General features: G+C 39.8%; 2 protein-coding genes across 5 annotated transcripts in view; both read right to left on the bottom strand.

Moving 5' to 3' along the window:
• The window catches only part of Dsc2 (desmocollin 2), a 34,607-nt gene extending 34,050 nt beyond the window's left edge, over positions 1–557 (bottom strand). For 2 of the 3 annotated variants that reach the window (XM_048442677.3, XM_048442678.3), the window contains exon 1: positions 218–556. In XM_048442677.3, the coding sequence (XP_048298634.2) occupies positions 218–286 (69 nt within the window). In that variant the 5' untranslated portion in view covers positions 287–556. Of the gene's footprint in view, positions 1–217 lie in introns of all 3 variants that reach the window. The other variant, XM_085700090.2, reaches the window with a different exon arrangement.
• A 10,229-nt stretch (positions 558–10,786) lies between these two features.
• The window catches only part of Dsc1 (desmocollin 1), a 31,368-nt gene continuing 21,446 nt past the window's right edge, over positions 10,787–20,708 (bottom strand). The window contains exons 12-17 of one of the 2 annotated variants that reach the window (XM_085700089.2): positions 16,831–17,043; positions 15,716–15,955; positions 14,827–14,951; positions 13,916–14,164; positions 13,069–13,114; positions 12,849–12,986 (exon numbers count right to left, since the gene is read on the bottom strand). In XM_085700089.2, the coding sequence (XP_085556215.2) occupies positions 13,079–13,114; positions 13,916–14,164; positions 14,827–14,951; positions 15,716–15,955; positions 16,831–17,043 (863 nt within the window). In that variant the 3' untranslated portion in view covers positions 12,849–12,986; positions 13,069–13,078. Of the gene's footprint in view, positions 12,987–13,068; positions 13,115–13,915; positions 14,165–14,826; positions 14,952–15,715; positions 15,956–16,830; positions 17,044–20,708 lie in introns of both variants that reach the window. The other variant, XM_048442364.3, reaches the window with a different exon arrangement.

Below are 20,708 nucleotides of genomic sequence, written 5' to 3'. Positions count from 1 at the left end.
GTAACCCGCCCCCGTCTCCAGCCACCGCGCGTGCCTATTACAGCTCAGAGCCACACTCCCTCCCCTGCGGGACCTTGGCGCCGGCCGCTCGGCTTCCTGCTGCCCTCCCTCACCTCCAACAACTTCAGTTTAAGAGGTCGCCAGGCCCGGTGACCCCCATCTGCGCCAGCCGCCCTGGCCCCGATGTCCCTCTCCCCGAACGGTCCCCGGAGCTCACCGCTAGGGTCAGTAGGTGCGGAAGGCCAAGGGCTGGGCTCCCGGAGCGCACAGGTCCTGCAGACGCCATGGCCAGCCCAAAGGACAGGTCGCCGCCCCGCACCCGCTGCGTAGAGGTGGAGCGCGCACAGGCGCTTTTCTCGCGCTTGTCTGATGCTCCCGCCTCGGTCCCAAGGGGCTTTTCCTCTGGCCGAAGGTGGAGCTCCAGGCAAATCCAAAAGACTCCTGTCGGCCACTCCTTGTTATTTTTCTTGTGTCTTCATGGCTTTAAGAACTCAGCCGGTTGGAACTCCCTCTCACCGCCACCCTTTCACCTGTACTAGGTGTTTCTCACCAGCAGACGCCACCTATATGTCCCTTGTCACCACCGCCCCCCCCACCCCGCCCCGGTGACCGTCTGGTAGGGTTAGCAGCTGGCCCTGCCCAGCAGAAGCCCTGACTATACTAAGACTCACAGGAGAGCTCAGGCCGTGGCCCCGCCCAGTGCACTGCCCACAGCCGGTGGAGGTCCCTATCCTGGGGGTAACTCCCAGACCCACAACCACCCTGCCTCAACAGGCTGAAGTTACTCACAGCTGCCTGAGGCCGGCCTGATAAGAGGTGGACTCAAGGGAGATTCTATTGTGTAAATCAAAGTCCGACAGACAGACGGGTAAATACAGTTTCAACAGGAGTTCCATCCTAGAGGGTCTCAAGGTTCAGAAATTACACTGTTTGACAGTGACACAGGTTCTATAATTTGGGGAGAAAAGGAAAGAAGAGAAGGTGAGGAGGAAGGACTGAGGGAGAGAGAGTGAGGGAAGGAGGGAGGGAGGGAAGGAGGGAGGAAGGGAGGAAGGAAGGGAAGAGAGAAGTAAAGAAGGAAGGAAGGAAGGAAGGAAGGAAGGAAGGAAGGAAGGAAGGAAGGAAGGAAGGATGAGGGAAGGGAAGGAAGGAGGGAAGGGGAAATAACAAAGCCGAAGTTACTACAGAAAACACATCAACTGAGGCCCAGCCATGAGCTAAATGTGGGCTACTGATTTTCTCCAAGAACTTTGTCATATGGGAACATGTTTTCTTGTGATTTCCTCCTGAACCAGCTCCCACAGGAGAGTCTCGGACATCCTGGTACCAATTGTTTTTCTCTATGTTGTCATCAGGATTAGAGTGCATGGTGAAAAGTGAAGAACAGGAGAATTTGTGCTCTGACTTGACAGGCACTTAAGCCTAGGAATTACAGCAGCACTTAGCCGGGAAGATTAAGCTTGAGAACCCTGTACGCTCCTCAGAATGGGCTTCTGACTCACCCTTCTGCACCTCTTTTCTAAGACGCCAGGGGAATTTCACCAGGAAGACAAATGTGTCCCTTCCCTGTTACCTGGCTTAAAGATGGCCACAGACAACAAGTTTAAAGACATGCGCACATCACTCAGTGCCATTTTAACAATGGAAATGTTTTCCTGTAATGAGCAAACCGGTTTGGTAATAATAGCAGTCGTATGTTAAATTCAACACTGATGTCTGATGGTAAACACCTGACCTGTTGATTTTTATTAATGAATGCTACCTAAGTGAGTGTCCTGTAGTCTCCATAACTATAAAATTATCAGCGATTGCTAGTAAAATAAGCCTGGATCATAAGTCTGAGTGTCATGTTTTTGTTTTCTTACTTCACGTTTGCCCAATGATGATTTCATAAATACCTATCAGCTTATTGGTGATGGCATCACATTGTCCAGCTCCAAGCTTTCCAGAACGCACGGAAGCCAACTGGTTTCGGCATCACGGCTTGTGACAATAGGACATTGCCACACTCTTGTCTACCTTCAACCTCCAATGCCTGTGGGATGCCTCATGCTCTTTCTCATTCCAGAAAGGGGTGAGAGAGCGATCTGACAATTCATCTCACAGATGCCGGATAACTGAAGCTCATAAAAGGGCAGTTTTTATTTGTTTCTTCATGAAAATGGACTCAAAGTATTAGATAAAATTTACACATTCTAAGTCAGCCTCGCTGACCATATGCAAATTCCTCCTTGAGCCAGTTTTGAAACATCCTACCATGAAGGTGTGAGAGTAGAAGACGTGACTCTTTTTTTTTTTTTTTTTTGACAGTGTCATTTGGCTGTGAACATTAACTCAGCAGACATATGCCAGCTCTCTGTTACCCTAGCAGAGAATCAAAAGTCGGGTCAGCTTCTTGTCCATCTTGCCCTGCTTTGAGAACGCCTCAGGCAGGAGCACTCACATTCGATAAGAAAGGTAACCCCACGCCACCTCCTCCACCTAAACTAAACTGCCGAAGTGCTCCTGAGAGACTTACCAAGAGACAGTCGGAGGCAGAGGATTTACACAGATGAGACTTACACAGATGTGTGCGCAGTCACCTGTCACTGAGCGAGTTAATTCTCAGTAGTTCCCCCGTGTCCACCTCCCACAACGGCCAGAGTCTCTGAGAGAAACTCATGGATGAATGTGGCTTTCAGGAGGACACTATCCAAGGTGTGTCCCTTACCCAGCACTGACAGTGGAGCAAGTATGACACAAATCAAAGGCGGAAAGGAAAACAAGACTGAAAGGCACTGCATAGAGCTCAGAGGTGGATGTAAGGAGGCAGCCCTGTGACAATAGCAAAGGCACACACCTATTCACTGCCCAGAGTTCTAAGGATTAAATGATATGGTGTATGATGCACTTGGAATAAATGCTCTAAATGGTCCTTAATTCCTTCAGGGTCTGTTACCATGGGCACCCGCTTCTCCAAACTGTACTACCCCATCTCTTGTTCCTTATATCACATGCCCCATCTCATTCTTGTGACTGTTCCCTGTTTTTCTGCTGCTTCGGAAGAAGACTCTCCATTTGGTCTAGGACTCCGTTCTAATGCTAATTCACTCATCATTTCTAAGTCTTCCTTCTCTTCTCAATCACAAGCAAAGACTTCTGCCGGCATCTACTACTTAACTATATGAAGCTAAGATGAGACTACATAAGGTTTGTGTATTTTTGGAAATATGCACCAATTTTAATTTTTTTGTAACACAAGGAAAGTGTTTTTGCCTTTCTGTTAAATAAACTATTTAATTTCTACTGTTGCACATGCTTCTTTAAGCCTGCTTTTCAAAATTAGTGCCAGTGAAGTGGACTATATACACGTCAGCCATTGGTTAGTGTGTCTGAGATTAAATCCCAGGCCAAACAAGCCAAGATTATCTGTTCTGGTTTTCTTCTTTCTGACTGACTGTGCCTGTGTATTCTCTTCAGATTGGCTATAGACGGCCCTCGTGCCTTGTCTGACTTGGAAGCATCGCTACACTCTAAGTGTGGCATTGTACATGTGCACATGCACGCACGCACACACACACATACACACACACACACACACACACACACACACACACACACACACACCACTGTGTTTCTTAGGTCTCTGCACTCACCGGTGACTTTTTCTATGGTCGCTATGGTGTATTATTTCTTTCTCTTGAAGACGTCTCCTATGCCCCTGGGCAGGCCAACTCCTGTCCACTCTATAAGTATTAGCTTTCATTTATCCTCTAACGAGGTAAAACCCTCTTCACTAACTAGTTCAGAAGACTTGTCACAATTATCATGATAAATTTGTAAATAAATTAATTAATATTTCTTCCTCACCAAAGATTACATTTAACCTCTATGCCTTTATTTTGTTTTGGTTCACCCTTACGTCTCCTACACTGGCACACTTCCCAAACAGCTAGCAGTCAAATGTTTGTGGAAGGAATGAACAAATGAGTAAACGGGTGAATGACAAGTTCGCAGCACATTTGAACATATTTTCCACAAGTAATTCTTTCCTTTTTCTACTCCCCAAAGAAAACAAAAACAAGGAAGTTCTTACCCCGCTCTACCCCATCCCAAGGATAAAGTGATGTTCTTACAGTTGAAATGAAAAGATTTTTTTTCAGCTTTGATCTAGTATCTGAATTGCAAGAGAAGCTGGTCCACCCGTCACTGAAACATGTCTTTCTCTTGACTTCTGTTTTTCCTTCCCATATTGATCCCTTTTCTTGTACGACCTCTCAGTATTGCAGTGCTATGGACTTAGTGCTGCTCCTGCACCAGGTTTCCCAGTCTTCTCACTCCAGTCTCCAGCTTTAAGTCTTGGCAGGATGCTGAGACCAGCATCTCTAAATCTGTTGCAGATCTCTCTCTGGTTTTTAGGTTTCAACGGCATTTTCCAGTCTTAACTCTGGTATCTACAAGGTCTTGCAAAATTTATCTTTCTTCTTTCGGTCAAGACCAACACCCCCTTTCCAGTAGTTTCACAGCCTTTATGGTTCTTCTTTTTTTTTCTTTTTCTTTTATTCTACTTTTGATCAGTAACTTCTACCAAATGCACCTGTGAAACATACCTGGACTTCATCTTGTTCTCACCTTCTCCATCAATACTGTCTACCTCAAACTTCCATCATCTCTCCAGACTGTACCAAAACCCTCTCAATGAGCCTTTCTTTCTTTCTTTCTTTCTTTCTTTCTTTCTTTCTTTCTTTCTTTCTTTCTTTCTTTCTTCCTTCCTTCCTTCCTTCCTCCCTTCCTTCCTTTCTCTCTTTCTTTCTTTTTTTGTCAATGCTCCTAAGCTTAATTTTTTTAAAACCAAGCAACTTTGTTGTCTTTGTCATTAAATAAATTAGGGCTAAATCTAACTCACACTCCTGTAATCCCAGTCGTCAAGACAATGAGGCAGAAAAATCAGGAGTTTAAGATTAGCCTGGGTTATAAAGAGAGCACTTTCTCAATAAGTCACTAAGAATCAAATAAATGTAAATAGCCTAGATTGTTACGTTATTGTACTAAGCTCTTCCAAAATTCTTTTAATTTTTTTTACAAAAAAAAAAAAATCCCACAGAGGTTTCTCATCCCAGCGAGAGCAAATGCCAAGTATCTTCAACAGTCTCTAGTAATCGAAAGGTCAGGTGCAGCATGGCTATTCCAGTGTGTTCAGAAAGTGTGGGAGTCATTTTTTGAGGCTCACCTCAATAGGCTCTCCACAACCTGTTGCTGCTTCCTGGAAGCTGAAGTGCATCCCTCCCTCTGCAGTCTCTAGTCAACCATGTCCACCTAACAAAAGACAAGTCACCTCTTGGTCATCGGACTCTTGTTTTTAGCTCATTCTGCCTTTATTTCTGTGATATTTTTATTGAGATGGAACTCAAGTTGTTCTCTCTCACGTTAACTGTATTTCACTAGAAAGCAAGCCTCAGGACTGTAGCTGTAGCTCGGTTGGTAAATTGTTTGCCTAGCATGCAAAAGCCCTAAGTTTGTGTGATACACAGCACCTCATAAATGGAGTGTGGTCGTGCATGTCTATAATGCCAGTACTAACAAAGGTGGAGGTAGAGGGATCAGAGGTGATCCTCAGCTACATGTAAAGTCTAAGGCCAGTCTGGGACACTAGAGCGTCTGTCAATAATGAGGATGACAACCAACTTATTAGTGTGATTTTCCCAACAGAATCCTAGTGCCTAGAACCAGGATAGGAAAACCTAGGTGAATGGGAAGAAATAGACAAGCGGCAAAGTGCTTGGCATGTCCTCGAGAATAAAAGCACACAGTTGAATATCCACACAGAATGAAATATATCACACCACTATAGTCACTTTTATAGTTATATTAAAAGTGGCCCCAGTCCTGAATGCACTTCCAACCCTTGGGAGTAGATTATACAGGTACCAAACAGTAGCAAAAAGGCACATACTTAGTGCGTCCTTTGTGACTAAGGCAGAGACAGAAAGGATTTCCCAGCATCTCCCACAAACAGCTCAAGTTCAAAGCATCTACTCTAAAGCCTTCATCACTCCAAATTAAAATGAGCTCTGCTGTTTTCCTCGGTGAATTTGCTGACTTGGTCATCCTCCCACTTGATCAAGAAATCAGAGTCGTGTGATTCAGCCTCCTCTCCCTGGGCCTCTTACCCAGCTCCCAGATCCTTTGTGTATGTGACCTTCTCACCTGCTCTCCCCACTCACCACCATCTCTCACCTGTTCTCTTAATATAGGTTTCCTAGTTGCTCTTTGGGGATTCTTTGCTTCTTGACTGATTGATTCTACTGTTGTTTTTTTATTGTTTCTGATTTTTTCTGGCTCTGGTATTTAGTTCTGTGTCAATAAAATGTTTTCTCTTGCCTTGCCCGAGCCATGCCTCACTTTCCCAAAGAGGGAAAAAAACACTTACTCTTCCATGTGACATTATTTGTCCACTTCTGTCATTACAACAAACCAAAGAACTATAATGATTAAATTTGTAAATCTATCTCCTGTCTCTAATCTTCCAGTTTTAGATAGTCAGATAATTACAGACTTCTAGATTAGTAGACAGTCACTTGTCACTGTCATATGTCATAGACAGACATATGTCATAGTTGAAATTGCATTGGTCATCTTGTGTTTCTGAAGTAACTTATGCAAAAGAGAGTAAACAAAAATAATGATTCCAAGAACATTGATTAGGTTGCCTCTATGAGAGTCCAAAATCTGCCTTAATTTGCACTAGAGAAAAAAATTAACTTTACTTTTAATTCACTGTCGACCTGCCATTTCAGACTAACACAGGTCCTAGCCATTCCTTTGTGATAAATAAAATGTCTTGTATAGTCTGTAATGTAGAACAACAGAATTCCAGCGCAGTTCATTGGAAGCCGTACTAAGCATTGGTCATACAACAAAACTGTAAAATTGGTTTTGTCACAGACTGAAACTTCCACCATCTCTGTCAAGATCACCTTTCCTGACTCTAAGACTGAAGTCTATTCAAGAAAACACAGAAAATGGTGTGGGATTGTAGTGCAAATAAAAAGGCAGAATTGTAAAGAACTGAAAAGTGAGACCATGTTTCGGGCTGTGAAATTGCAAGTGAGTATTGCGCTGTCAGACTGGAGGTGCCTAGGGCAGGACCACACCATTCACAGGAGAAGAGAAAAAAGCACTGCAAATGTAGCACAGGGCACTTTAAACAGTCTACACTGATGGAAGCCGTTCTCAGCTAGAGGTTTGACTTAATGCAGCAATTAGGTATTCAATACCATAGGTAACAACAATTTAAAAGAAAAACTTCAGGCCTGAGGGAGGAGCACTGGGGCAGAGCTCTGTAGCAGGCATGAGATGGCTTCTATCCCCAGCATAACTAAAAGTAAAAGCAAAGGCAGAAACTTGCTGAGCCCATTGTAAAGGGATACCTTACAGTAAAGAAAACACAGGTCCTTAAATTCCAAGAGCATGATAATTTGGTTGGTCAAATCAACCTCAAGATTATTCCTAATGTTGAAGGGTCGAAGTGATGAGGTTCAATGACCTGACAGAATCACACAGCAGCTCATTAGAAAACTCCAGGTCTCCTAAATCCTCTAAAGTCAGCCTTGTGGGTTTAGTAGAGCAGACATACACTCTGCTGTAGCTGTCCCTTATTAGGCTGGTCTTATTTCCAGTAGTGACTAATTCTTACCCACACTTTGCTTTGGTGTTGTTTGGAAGAACTCTAAAATATCATCAGCCCTCATTGGTTTGAACTTTGAATAAAAAGAAAATGAATTTTTGGTCAACATGGCTCCCACCTCTCTTCTTACCCCCAGGGAGGCCTAGGAAGGAGAACCCCAAGGCCAAGGTCTTCTGTGCTTACACAGCAAGCTCTGAGCCACCCTGGGCTGCATGAGACCCTGGCACAAAGACAGAACGTAAGGGAGAGACAAAGGAAAGTGGGGAGGATCTAGAAATTTAACTAGTTGAATCAAAACATTGGCTAAAAAATATTTGGAATCAACCTTTATTATCTGTAGCAGCTTAGAATGAGCTATATCATAACAAAAAAAACTAAGATTTTTTTTTGTCTGTGATACACAGAAGTTCATTAAAGTGCTTAATGGCCTGTCCAAGATGACACCAAGCTACCAAGGAACCCTTTATTCTATTATCCATCCATCTATCTATCTATCCATCTATGTATCGATCTATCTATCGATCATCTATCATCTATCTACTATTATCTGTATATCTACCATCCATCCATCTATCTATCTATCTATCTGTCTATCTATCTATCTATCTATCTATCTATCCATCTATCACCTACCTATCTATCTATCTATCTATATATATATCCATCTATCACCTACTTATCATCTATCTGTCCATCCTTCCATTTGTCTATCTTTCCTCGATTATTTATTTATTTACAAACAGGTTCTCCTTTTGCAGCACAGGCTCATCTCGAACTGAAGACCCTCCAGCCTCCTGACTGCTGGAACTAAAAATGCAGGCCACTGTTCTTTGCTTTAGTCTTTCTCAGTTCTTACTTCTGGCACTCTTGGTTCAAAGCCTCTGATCTGATGTGCACCAAATGACTTGCTTAGTACCAGGCAATTTATCACATGTTAAATATAGTAAAGAGGAAAGAAAAATGCTTCTTTCCAGGGGAATCAATTCTCTTCAGATTCCTACCCATGAGCCTCATGCATAATATTTTTACTTCTCATCGGTCAGAATTTAAGACAATGTCACATTTAGTTTAGAAGGATAATAAATAATGGTGTCTTAGCTAGACTCATATTCACTCAGTAAAGTTAGAATCAGAAATAGATATTAGGAGAGAGATGCTCAATACCCTGGAATCTCAGCCGGAACTGCCATGAACAGCAGCAGACATATGCAGATCAGCAACCTATCTTTTTAATGTTCAACTTTGAATATAATTACACCAAAGCACAGAAATCAAATTCAACATTTAATATTAATACATAAATATTAATATATATGATTTAATAAAAATTATATTTTAGTTCTTATTTGTATTAAATCATATGCCTGTGCTATGCATACAATATTTTAAGAAGGATTGATTTTATTAATATTGCACCAGACTACTAATTTTTCATATGTTTTGTCACATGTGTGTGCACACACCAAAGGAACACGTGTGAAAGTCAGAGGACAATCTGCAGAAGTCATTCTCTCCTTCTACTGTGTGGGCCCCAGGGATTGAATTTAGTTCTCAGGCTTACAAACCAGTTCCTTTACTTCGTGAGTTCTCACTGCTCCTAAAATTTTTTAAGTAACTATTAAAAACTTGTCTGTATGTGTGTGTGTGTGAGTGAATGTGTGCTTTTAAGTATGTAAGCACATGTGTGAGATGGTACATGTGTGAATGTGTAATGTGTATGTAAGTGTATATCAGTGAATATTCATATGAGTGTGTGTGTATGAGTATGTGTAGTGGTAAGTGGGTAAGAATGTTTGAAGGTACATGTATATGTGCGTGAGTGAGAATACGTGTAAATGTATGTGAGTATGAGTGTGTATGAGTCCATGTGTATATGTTGTGTATGAGTGTGTGTGTGTGTGTGTGTGTGTGTGTGTATACGCATTAGTATGTATAAATGCAGACACCCAGAAGTGGAGGTCAGAGGACAACTTGGGTTTTGTCCCCTACTTTCTACCTTGTATGACACAGGTATCGTGTTGTTTGATGGGAATTCTCCTTTCTCCACCTTTCACCATGCTGTACGAGTCCCACTTTTAGATGGGGCCTGGGGATTTGAACTCGGGTTTTCAGGCTTGCACAGCAGGTACTTTTTATCAGCTTAGTCATCTTCCTAGACCTTGTTTGCCTTGGTATTTTTCTACATGATTTGCCAGACTAGAAATAATAATAGTAAGATGAAGAACAATCTTGACAGAATGGGATTACTTGACACAAAAAACTGGTTTTGACAATGTCTTAACCACTCCTATGTTATTCTGTATCAGTCACACCCAACAAAATAAAACTTGAAGAGTACGCCAATGATAAACCATACAAAAAAAAAGAGACTGCAGCCAGGCATCTGCTCATCAAAGCGATCCTGGTAGTGCTGTGCCAATCATTGGGGCTCTTTAACTTTGTGATTCTATAAAATTGTACAAATGGTTTTCATAGGCATGATCAAAATTTGCAGAATTTTGTTAAATGCAATTCCCTTAATTTGGGATGGGGAAAACTGAATTCATTAAGTGGCAATGAAAATGCCCTTTATTAGAGTTTGAGCTCATTATCTGTCCCCATGTTCCTTACAGTGCAAGGTCTTATTGAGACATAAAGTCTTCAGAAAGTCAGTTGTCTGCATGAGGGGAGAGGCTGATCCTTTGCAAACGATGCGAGATGGTTTTGAATGTGCATCAATCCCTCAGCAAAGATAGCAGTCTTGGGCCTGCTGCTCTTGACCGCCTGCTTCATCCATTCTACTCAGCTTTCTTGTTAGTGGGTTCTGTCTTTCCTCTTTCCTCATCGGTTACCTGGAGCTTATCAGAGTTCCATGGGCATGCACATCCTCTGGCGCTCTTCCTGAAATGCAGATTCTAATTCAGAAAGGCTGAGGCAGGCTTTGAGACAAACTGGCCCTGATAGGCTGTCAGGCAATGGCCATGTTTCTGGATTTCTAAATGACACTTTTAACTGATAAACTGCAAAAAGGAGAGTAACTCTTAATATCTAAAACACCCGGATTGTCTGGTCCTCATAGATGTTGAAATATCAAAAGCATTTTATAACTATTAATTTATTAAATCAACGATTAACTCAACATTTGTATGAAATACAGTACTTTATTAGTAAACTAAATTACAGTCTGGTAGGGTTTCATAGATTTAATTCATCATACAATTAATATTTAAATTTTGATGCAAAAAGAAAATTGTTCAGAGTTGCCTAAATAAATCCAACAATAAATATAATTTCTCTGAGATGAATTTTGATAATAGCTTGAAAATGTTTAAAATAACTAAAAATGCTTAATACAGATTATTTCTTGTGCTTTCTAATAACTCTCTGACACTTTGGGGAGCCTTCTCTTTATAAACGAGAGATTCACTGTAAACGTCAATTGGATTCTTAATTTAGACAAATTTCCTCATCTATAATTCAGCAAGTATAAGAGCAAGATGAAGACAAACAACGCATATTAAGCTATTGTTAAGCTAATGTTGTGACTGCTTGTATAACATTCTATAGCTATTTACTGTGACATTTGATACATTTCCAAATTGATATTATTAGATTCTAAAGTGTCATAACCTACATTGTCAGAGTGACATTTCTTCAAAGAGCAAAAATCACTTTACCACTCCAAATTATCTTACAATGATTGTAAAAAATAATACATTATGGGAGATTTGCAAAACCAAATCTGATTTATCAAAGCCATGTTTCATTTTATTCCTATATCCAATTTCACAATAAAAACTCCTTTCCTAACTGAGACAATAGGACTAATAACAAAACCTAAATGAAACAGAAACCTATTTTGACAATAGAAAGGAATGGGTTAAGAAAGTCAATTTAGTTTAAATATAAAGTTTCCATGAGATATAACTTGACACATATCTATAGTTTTCCACAAAAAAAAATCATTCAAATATAGTTTCTTTATAGATCAGTATAATAGCATCTTATTAAAATGTCACACCTTCTTGTAGCCACTCATATTAAAATATTTATGAATTCACAATTCAATAATATTTAGTACGTGTTGCTACAATCAATTAAAATTTTAATGCATATCTACTCAAAATTATTTCTAGTCTTCCAGTTTTTCTTTGAGTAATTACCCAATTAATACACAGTGTACTGAGCATTAAGTTCCAGTATGGACGTTAACGTAGCATTGACACATGGTAAGTGTTAAACCCTGTGCCAGCTCCAACTAGACGACTTTAAGACTCATTGGGAAAAGGTTTGAAGATGAAGAGCAGTTGAAAAACACTGAAACAATGCATCCGTATCAAATTAGGTAGCTAATATTCTTCCCAAAGTACTTACACATGTATTTGTAAATGGAAAGTATTGCCACATTAAGTCAGACAAGCAAAAATATATCTAGGAGCCTAAGCCAGCCTGTGGAGATCAGGAATCCAGTGTTTCCATGGACTTCTTAACCAATCTCTACAGCTCAAGATGTTGAGTCCCATGTCATTCCAACAGGAGCTCCAGGAGCCTGATCTGAGGACCAAGCCTCGTAGTCTCCTGAGTGAAAACAGTGCTCCTTGGAGGAGTGAAAAGTGTAGCAAGAATTAAGCCTTTTTAGACACACGAAAGACTACATCTAAAAATACTTAAAAATCTATCTGAAGCTAGTCTGGAAGAGGGAAAACGATATCTTGGCACAAAGAAAAAATTTTAGAAACAGAATTCTCCCCCCGATTTTGAAGAAAATATTTAATTTGTATATACACAATGAAGATTCGTGTTTTAAGCTTCCACAATACCCAACTCCACCATAGAGTCTTGCATAGCGTTCAAAAGAGCTTAAGTTTCAAACAATCCCAGTTTCAGCGGTAGACACAGTCCAGTCCTGAGAGGGCAATGCATACATGCACGGAAAGAAAGGGAACAGTGACAACTTCCTGTCTACACAACACAGAGAAGTTCTGGAGACAAGGAGAATTTGAAGAGCTGTGGTTGGTAAAGCATCCTCATCTACAGATGGCGTCACCTCCAATAAGCATAGTGGCTATTGCAAACTACTATCCTTTTGTATCCAGCGACGCCCCTGTATTCACTGCAGATGTCGCTCTATTAACCAAAATGTTTATTTCTTCACACATGTCTTTGCTAATGTCCTAAATTTCGGTTCCAAGTGATCTAAAAACTCCAGCCCTTCTTCCTCCTGCCGATCACTGCAACAGCCTACAGAGCCGGCCATGGAGCCTTTGCCTTCATAGTTATACGAACGAACGTAATCTTCACAATGTTTGTGTTCCTCGTCTTGTCCACACAGATACACCTTCTGTGTGGAGAAAAAACACAATTTATTATGTCTTTTAAAAGACACCTAAACCGACTAGCATAAAAATGATTCTTGAATTTACCTTTTACTGTTTAATTTTTAATCAGAGTGTGTCCTCTAATGGATTCCTACATATAAAAAATGCACATGATTGGTCTATATTATATTCATTTTTAAAGTATAGCAAATAAATAAATGGTCAGAGTGAACACATTTATAAGAACTAAGACTTTGCATATATCACAGGAATAACTTTCAGCTTCCCTCTTGACTAAAGGTATAGCTAATTGAAATTTACCTAAATTGCTTCTTCATATATGGGGAGAAAAGCCAATGTAGGTTGTGGTTCTTGCATTTATGCTGCTCTATAGTTGTAAAAGTCTAGTACATTAATGTATATATAATATGAGTAACATGTAACATGTTATGCAGCTATAGTTATCGAACACACTAATGTGGCTCACACTAGTCTGAGTAATCTGAAACAAACAAGGAAAGTACTCAGAATCCTGAGATAGAACCTAAGATTAAAACTCACAAACCTATCTAGTTGATTTAGGTAGGCAAGATGTCCTAACCTTACACAGAATTCCAACATGCTGGCAAAATGTTGACAATTTATGATCTGTTCATAATACTAGTCATTTTTCACAGATTTTTTCTGATAATATTCAGTGAAGAAGACATCAGTCTCTTAGTATCCCAAAGGCATCCACATAAACTAGACCTAAAGTCTTGGAAGTCATATTTTAAGAACTGAACTTTGAAAGGGTATTTTGCTCTACATTTGTGCTTGACATCAGTGCCTGCACTGGTATAAGAGACGGAAAGGGGTGTTTCAGGTGCATGAAATGGTACTTTGGGATATTTTGTTTATAAATCATGTTGGGATTTCACATAGTGGGCACCTGAGAACTTGGGGGACTTACTTCACCAAGTCGGGGTTGAGTGAAACTTTGCCAGTCTGTGTATGTGTATCGGCCAGTGTCTGCTGCTCCCAGAACACCTCCCTTGCTGGACTCCAAGGTGTGGTGGCCACCTCCTTTGTTGGACTCCAAAGTGTAGCCTCCTTTGACCATCTCAAAATTTTGTTGTGTTTTGGTTCCTTGGCCACCAAGAGTCCCAACAGATGTACTTGTATCACAGAATGTCTGTGCGGGGAGTCTAATATTTGCCTCCTAAAGAGAGAGTTTGAAAATCAATCAATGACATTGAAATAAACTCTTTCCTACCACAGATAAGTCACATGCTGGCTATGTCCTTCACACACAAAATCAGGATAATCTTAAGAACAGTATTATGGGCATACTGAGTCAAACTCTGTCCCCCAAGAATTACGCAATGAGGTCCTCACTTCAAGGTCACTGCAGATGTGATCATGTTAAGTTTCAAGGAAGCCATACCAGATTAGGTGAGTACCTGGTCTAATATGACCAGCGCTCTTACAGAAAGGGAAATTTGGATTGTAAGACACACAAGAGATAATACCATGAAAATCGCTTTTTTGTGGTTACAAGGCAAGGGACAAGGAGTGAATAAAGCTTAGGACATCGCTCCACAGGGCCTTTGGAGGAAAACATGACTCTGTCAATATTTTATCTCTGATTTCTATCATAGAAAACAGTGGGAACATGTGTTTTCATGGTTTGAGTCATTCGCTGTGTTATAGCCATTCTTTGACACCAATATAAATCACATGGGAGAAAACTATGCAGGGCACTTCGATGTCTGCTTGGTGCAGTAAGGGTCAATAAGTGTTACATTTTGTTATTACTACGGAGTAATCAATTATGTTCATTGAATCACTGTAGAACTCAGTGGGATTTTAATTCTGAATTACCGTCACTTCCTCTCCTGGTCCTTCAGTATTTGATACAATTAAATTTTGCTGGGCCACATCATCTGGGAAGCATTTCTTGACTGTTCTCTTAGTAGTAGTCACGCAGAAGCATGTAAACAGAATACCTAAAAAAATGAGAACGCAAGGTAAAATAATACTGTTTTACATTCTGGTAGATATTAAAATAATCTGACAATAAGCAAAAATTTAAAAAGCAAATAATTTGAAAATAAGATTTTAAAAACTATCTCTACAGCTTTTCAGAAATCTTCACTGTCTCATAAGTAGCTCCTGGAAAATTAAACATGACCTCTAAGTAGTTTTAATCTGCTGTTATTACCATCTCATCTGTAACTCAGAACCCCACTTACAAAGGAGGGACAAGTTTTTTAAAGGGCACATGCACTAACAATTATACACGTGCCGACAGTTACACATGTCATTAATATAAAGAACTGGTGTACATCTTTCTAGACTACTGTGGCTGGAACAAGCTGTTCCCAGTGGCCCATGTGTTAATGCCTTGGTCTCTACCTCAGAGTGCTAGTGAGAGGCAGCAGGATCTTCAAAGGGTGGGCCTTAAAGAGAGGAAGTAGTATCACTGGAGACATGTTTTTCAAGGGAAAAATGGAACACTAACCTCTTCTCACTCTCTTTTTGCTTTCTAACTGCCATAAGGTAAGTAGCTTTGGTTGGTCAGGTGCTATTGGTCACAGATACAACACAACAGAGTCTGTTAGTCATGGGCCAAGGTCTCTGAAACTGCAGCAAAGCAAACCTCTTCTCTTTGTAAGTTATTTTTTTCCAAGATTTTGATGCAATCATGGAAAATTAACACATAAGTGCTCTATAACACATGAGTTAATACACTTTGGATAATGATACTTACACAGTAGCAGTGCGGAGCCCAGGACCATGGAGAGAATGGCCCATTTCCCCAGGATTACTTTTGGTTTGATGTCCCTTTCCTCCTTCGCACTCATTCTACATTCTGAGGGAACTGTGCAGTCACACACTCTCACTGATAGCATATGTTTTGCAGAGAAACCATGTCTATCTTGTATTTGGATTGGCACAGAATAATAGTTATAATTGAGGTTGTGTCGTTGGCGAAGAATGGCACGTTTACCTAAAGGGAAAAGAGTAAAGAAAGTATATATTAATATGACATTCCAGCAGCAACATTGTTCCCACTTGGTGTGCCTTCAAGGAATTAATCTGCAATCAAAACTCTAATGATTCCTTTTCTTTCTTAAAAATGATATGATGTTTCAAAAAACTAAGAAAAGAGTTGACATTCCTTTACACTAAAAACAGATCGATCTCAGGCTGGGAGTGGTGGCGCATGCCTCTAATCCCAGTGCTCCGGAAGCAGAGGCAGGTGAATCTCTGTGAGCTCCAGGCCAAGGTCCCAAAAAAGCCAGGGCTATGTAGAGAGATCCTGCCTCAAAAAATGAAAAAAAATGATTTTTATATTTTCTTAAAAGATATTTAGATCAAAAGTCTAAGTGTATCGTGCATAAGATAAATAACTAACGATTAATACACAGGCACAGGCATACATAGGTTAATAATTGATAGGTGTTACATAGATAATTCATTAAAGAATAGATGATATATAAAGATAAACAATAGATCTGTGGTAGATATATTTATAATAGATGAGAGATAGAAGATAGGTATTAAGGCCTTATTATTTAGATGGGCAGTGGTGGTGCACACCTTTAATCCTAGCACTCAAGTGTTCAAGGCTCAAGAGTTCAAGGCCAGCCTGGCTACAAAATGAGTTCCAGAACAGGCTCCAAAGCTACACAGAGAAACCCTGTTTCGAGAAACAAGTGTGTGTGTGTGTGTGTGTGTGTGTGTGTGTGTGTGTGCCGTTTTTCCACAATCAATAACTTCTTACAGTGCATATGTATTTATGATGACTAACCAAGGTGGAAACAAAAACCTTAAGCAATCTTGAGCCAGGATTGCTTACAAGATTTAACGTTAAGCACTTACCATCCTGTGGTTCTAGAGTCCAAAGTTTGCTGGCAGAATTATCCAAAAAAAACTGAAAAGGTGGACCATTATCAGGCCCATCTAGGTCAACAGGCTCCAGAACAGCATAATCCTTCTCCTGCTGACAAATGGTCAAGTCTTTGTCAACCTGTGGTGGGTGATCATTAAAATCTTCCAGAAGAACTACCAGTGTTCCCGTGCAGGACCGGCCAACTAGGATAAATAGAACCTAAGTTACCCCCATAGCAAAGCAAATTGAAATTCATTTAAGTCTATATTTAAAAACACTTGTCATCCATTTAGCTATCATTTTTAAGTCTTGCAACTATGCATTTGCCTGATAAACATTATGGGGAGTAGATGCTTGAAAAGTAGATGTTTTTATGCTACATAAGGATCCTCGAATAAAATTTTCTCAAATTGAATGTACAGTTCTTATTTTCTTACAGAAATGCACTAAAGATTCTTGACCATAGCACTTACATACATATAATGAGCCAGAGGGAATATGGGGTTGTAAAAATAAAGCTTGTTCATTGTAAAATAAGTACTGATGATACAAACTTTCATTGTAGATTGGAGGGATCATCCACATTCTCACCAGATACATAATTTAAATGCTCTCATATGTGTTTTTCAGAATTTTGCAATATGTTAATATTGTACAGAAGTAAAGACGTGCTTCCAAAACTGAATCTACTCTTTCTGTATGAACCATGACTAGAACTAGACTTCAAATATCAATTGCTAGATGGAAGTTTCTGTATTAAAGTCAGTTCCTGAATGATTGGAATTCTTTACTATTAGAAAGAATCCATGTTTTTTCTTCTCAAGTTGTGGTATGCCCATTAACTCCCAGCATTGCTTGTGTTATTTTTGGAATGAAATAAAATACTGCTTTGATATGATAGCCACTCAATAACAATTTTAAGACTTTTGTAAGAAGCTTTTTTAAAAAAAGAAGGTATTTTATAAAGGTTGAGCTCAATTGTTTCAAGTACCAAGTACACCTCAATGTTATAGGGTCTTCAGTAGTGAATTTCACAACCCAGACCTGGAGGGTTATGAGCATCTCAATACACAGAAGAAGAGCAAATATTGACATTTGCATTATTTGGGACTCATTGGGAAAGAGCACTTGTTACTGTTTCAGAGGACCCCAGTTTAGATCATAACATATGCATTAGGTGACATGGACAAGCATGCCATTCTTCAGTGACAGAGTTCTAAGGGGAAAACCAGAAGATGAGAAGTTAAAGAAGATAAGAACCCTGGTATCTGTAGTTACAGTGCAAGCTGTTTTATGCCAAGCAAGTTTATTAAGAAATACAGCATCTTCTAGACAGTTTTTAGGGGAGAAGCGGGGCAAAGTCAGCAGGAAGCTGGCAAAGCAGTGCACACGAGGGGAACACAGAATATCTCAGAAGTGTCAGAGAGCAACACACAGAGGCCTTGGGACTGTTAATTAAGTCTCTTCACAGGAAAAAGCCAACTTCTCAGGAACTGAGACCGTAGCTCCTTTGACTCCCTGGCCCCATTCATAGCCTCCATCTTGCTAAGTCTGCTCCTGGGCAAAGCCACAGAACTTTGTCTTTTTATCAGGGAATTCAAAGCCCTCTTCTAGCTTTCTAAAGACGGTGCATGCATATGCACATACACACAAATCTGCATTAAACATACATGTACCAAATTCTTATCTTGATGCCTAATAAAGAGAAAGTTTACCAAAGGAAAAAAATGAGTTCATAAACAATCTAGGGTAAAAGAATAGGAATGAGAAAGAGTGAAGGCACATTTTCAGAGTAACAAATGCTTAAGTTGCAGTATTAATAATCAAACAAGGGTTAATGGTAGCAATCAAGAGGCTGTCATTGCTACTCATTTGAATAGAGTTTGGGGGCAGGCTTGGAGGGACACTGGTATTCTCGTGTTCTAGGAGTATGGTGTGTAGAACAGGGTCCTCTAGACTGACCACACAGAAATCAGCCTGACAGGCAAGGATGCCGCACAGGAGAAATTCAAAGAATGGGCTGGATTCTAACGTCAGTAGGACTTTCTAATTTATTACCTAGAAATACCTTAGAGCATCAAAGCAAAGTTTTCATTGTATAGTACTCTTCATTCCTACATAAAGACTAAAACTCAAAAAAAAACCCAGTTTATTCTTTATATTGCCATATGATTTTCTCATTAAAGTTTGTAGTATCCTCATCTTTTCCAGAACCCATCTAGGTTGTATCACGCCTACTTTCAGCACTAAAGAACAAGGTTACTTTCTTATATTTTGCTCTCTGCAATTTACTTCTGTCTAAATTAGAATTACATTTTTCTTTCATCCAGTGCCAGCATTTCTATAATCTTTGCCTCTTTATGCTTCAATATGAGTGCCTCTGAATTCTCTCCATGCATAATGACATCTAAACACTGTACTGATAAAACTGTCATACTGTAGAGTCTCTTCTGAGAAAACAAAACAGTAAACCTTACATTATTACCAAGACCAAATCCTCATCTAAGATCCCCTAGTTTCCATGCCCTTGTGCTTAGAATTTAATGCATGATCAACATGTAAAAGTGTATGAGTAGGAGAGAGCCCCGTTTCCCATCATAAATATACGTGTGAAGATTTCATTTTTACCTATAGGAATAACAAACATTTTAAAGAAAGAACAACAAATTTCACAGAATTGGAAAGTTTATCATGTTAATATGTTTAGCAGTTAATTCTCTCTCCATTATTCTGTAGGGTTTTGAGCTTACAGTAAAATAACTGTATGAGAAGAATATATGTTTGAGGTGTGGAACAAAAGGAAGGAAAATATGCAGGTAGGTTACTCGGTATGACATTCACATTTAGAGACAGTTCAAATTTTGAAGCCTAGATGTTCTTAGCTGGGAGGAGGGCTCTGTAATGCTGCAGCTCTTCCCCCTTAAGAGGATGTGGGATTTTTATCCAAAGGCAGGAGAACTGAGAGGTGAGATAAGCCTGGAGTCCAGAGAGTGTGTGTGAGTCAGCCTGCCCTGTCTCCACAGTCAGCAGCTGGCATCTTAATTACTTCACCTTTGTCTCTCTTTCAGTAGATGCAGCTGCGGCTTTAAAACTACAGCCAAGGGGCTATGAAGACGGCTCAGTGGTGAAGAGCATGTGCGGCTCTTCTAGGGGATCTAAGCTCAAGTCCGATCATCCTTACCAGATCGCTCACAACCACCCGTAGCTCCAGCTCTTTGGGGAGCCAACATCTATAGCTTCTCTGGTCACCTGCACCCACATTCGCTTATCTGCACACACACACACACACACACACACACACACAATTTAATATAAAAATTGTAAAAATACTATAACCTCAATAGGGTCTGGGAAATCATTGTATGTTATTAACTTAAGCAAATTCAAGACGTGTAGAAATAGCCTGTTACTGTCTGGCGTTATGTAGTTAGTGTATCTAAAAACAGCAGAGACCTTTTTTGATTAATCAGTGAGGCAAAAGAATTAGCTCTGTCTAAAAAGCCCAAGGTCACTTTCCTTGATTTCTACGAGGATTTGTCTTACATAGGGAAGTCCATAATTAAAGGGAAGCTTCTGTTTAACTTTTATTTCACTTATTTCTATGATATAGATTTAGATAATGCATTGCAAAACAGTACATGTGTGCAGTAGCACACACTACTAGCACATTTTATATGTATATATTTATTTAAACTATCTAACATGGTTCCAGTAGGGGCTCATTTCAAAAGTTTCAAGATCACTAGTTGTTGGTTGACAGTATTTGACAGAGGCTCTCTATAGAGTTTGTTATAGAACTGACCTTTTATTGTTGTTGATATTTAGTTAAAAATAGGTTTTTTATACAATAAATTCTAATTACTGTTTC

The sequence above is a fragment of the Myodes glareolus genome, chromosome 13 (assembly GCF_982192425.1).
Source record: "Myodes glareolus chromosome 13, mMyoGla1.1, whole genome shotgun sequence".
Lineage (NCBI taxonomy): Eukaryota > Metazoa > Chordata > Mammalia > Rodentia > Cricetidae > Myodes > Myodes glareolus.
Note: the sequence above shows the minus strand (reverse complement) of the source record. Positions and strands in the feature narration are given on the sequence as shown.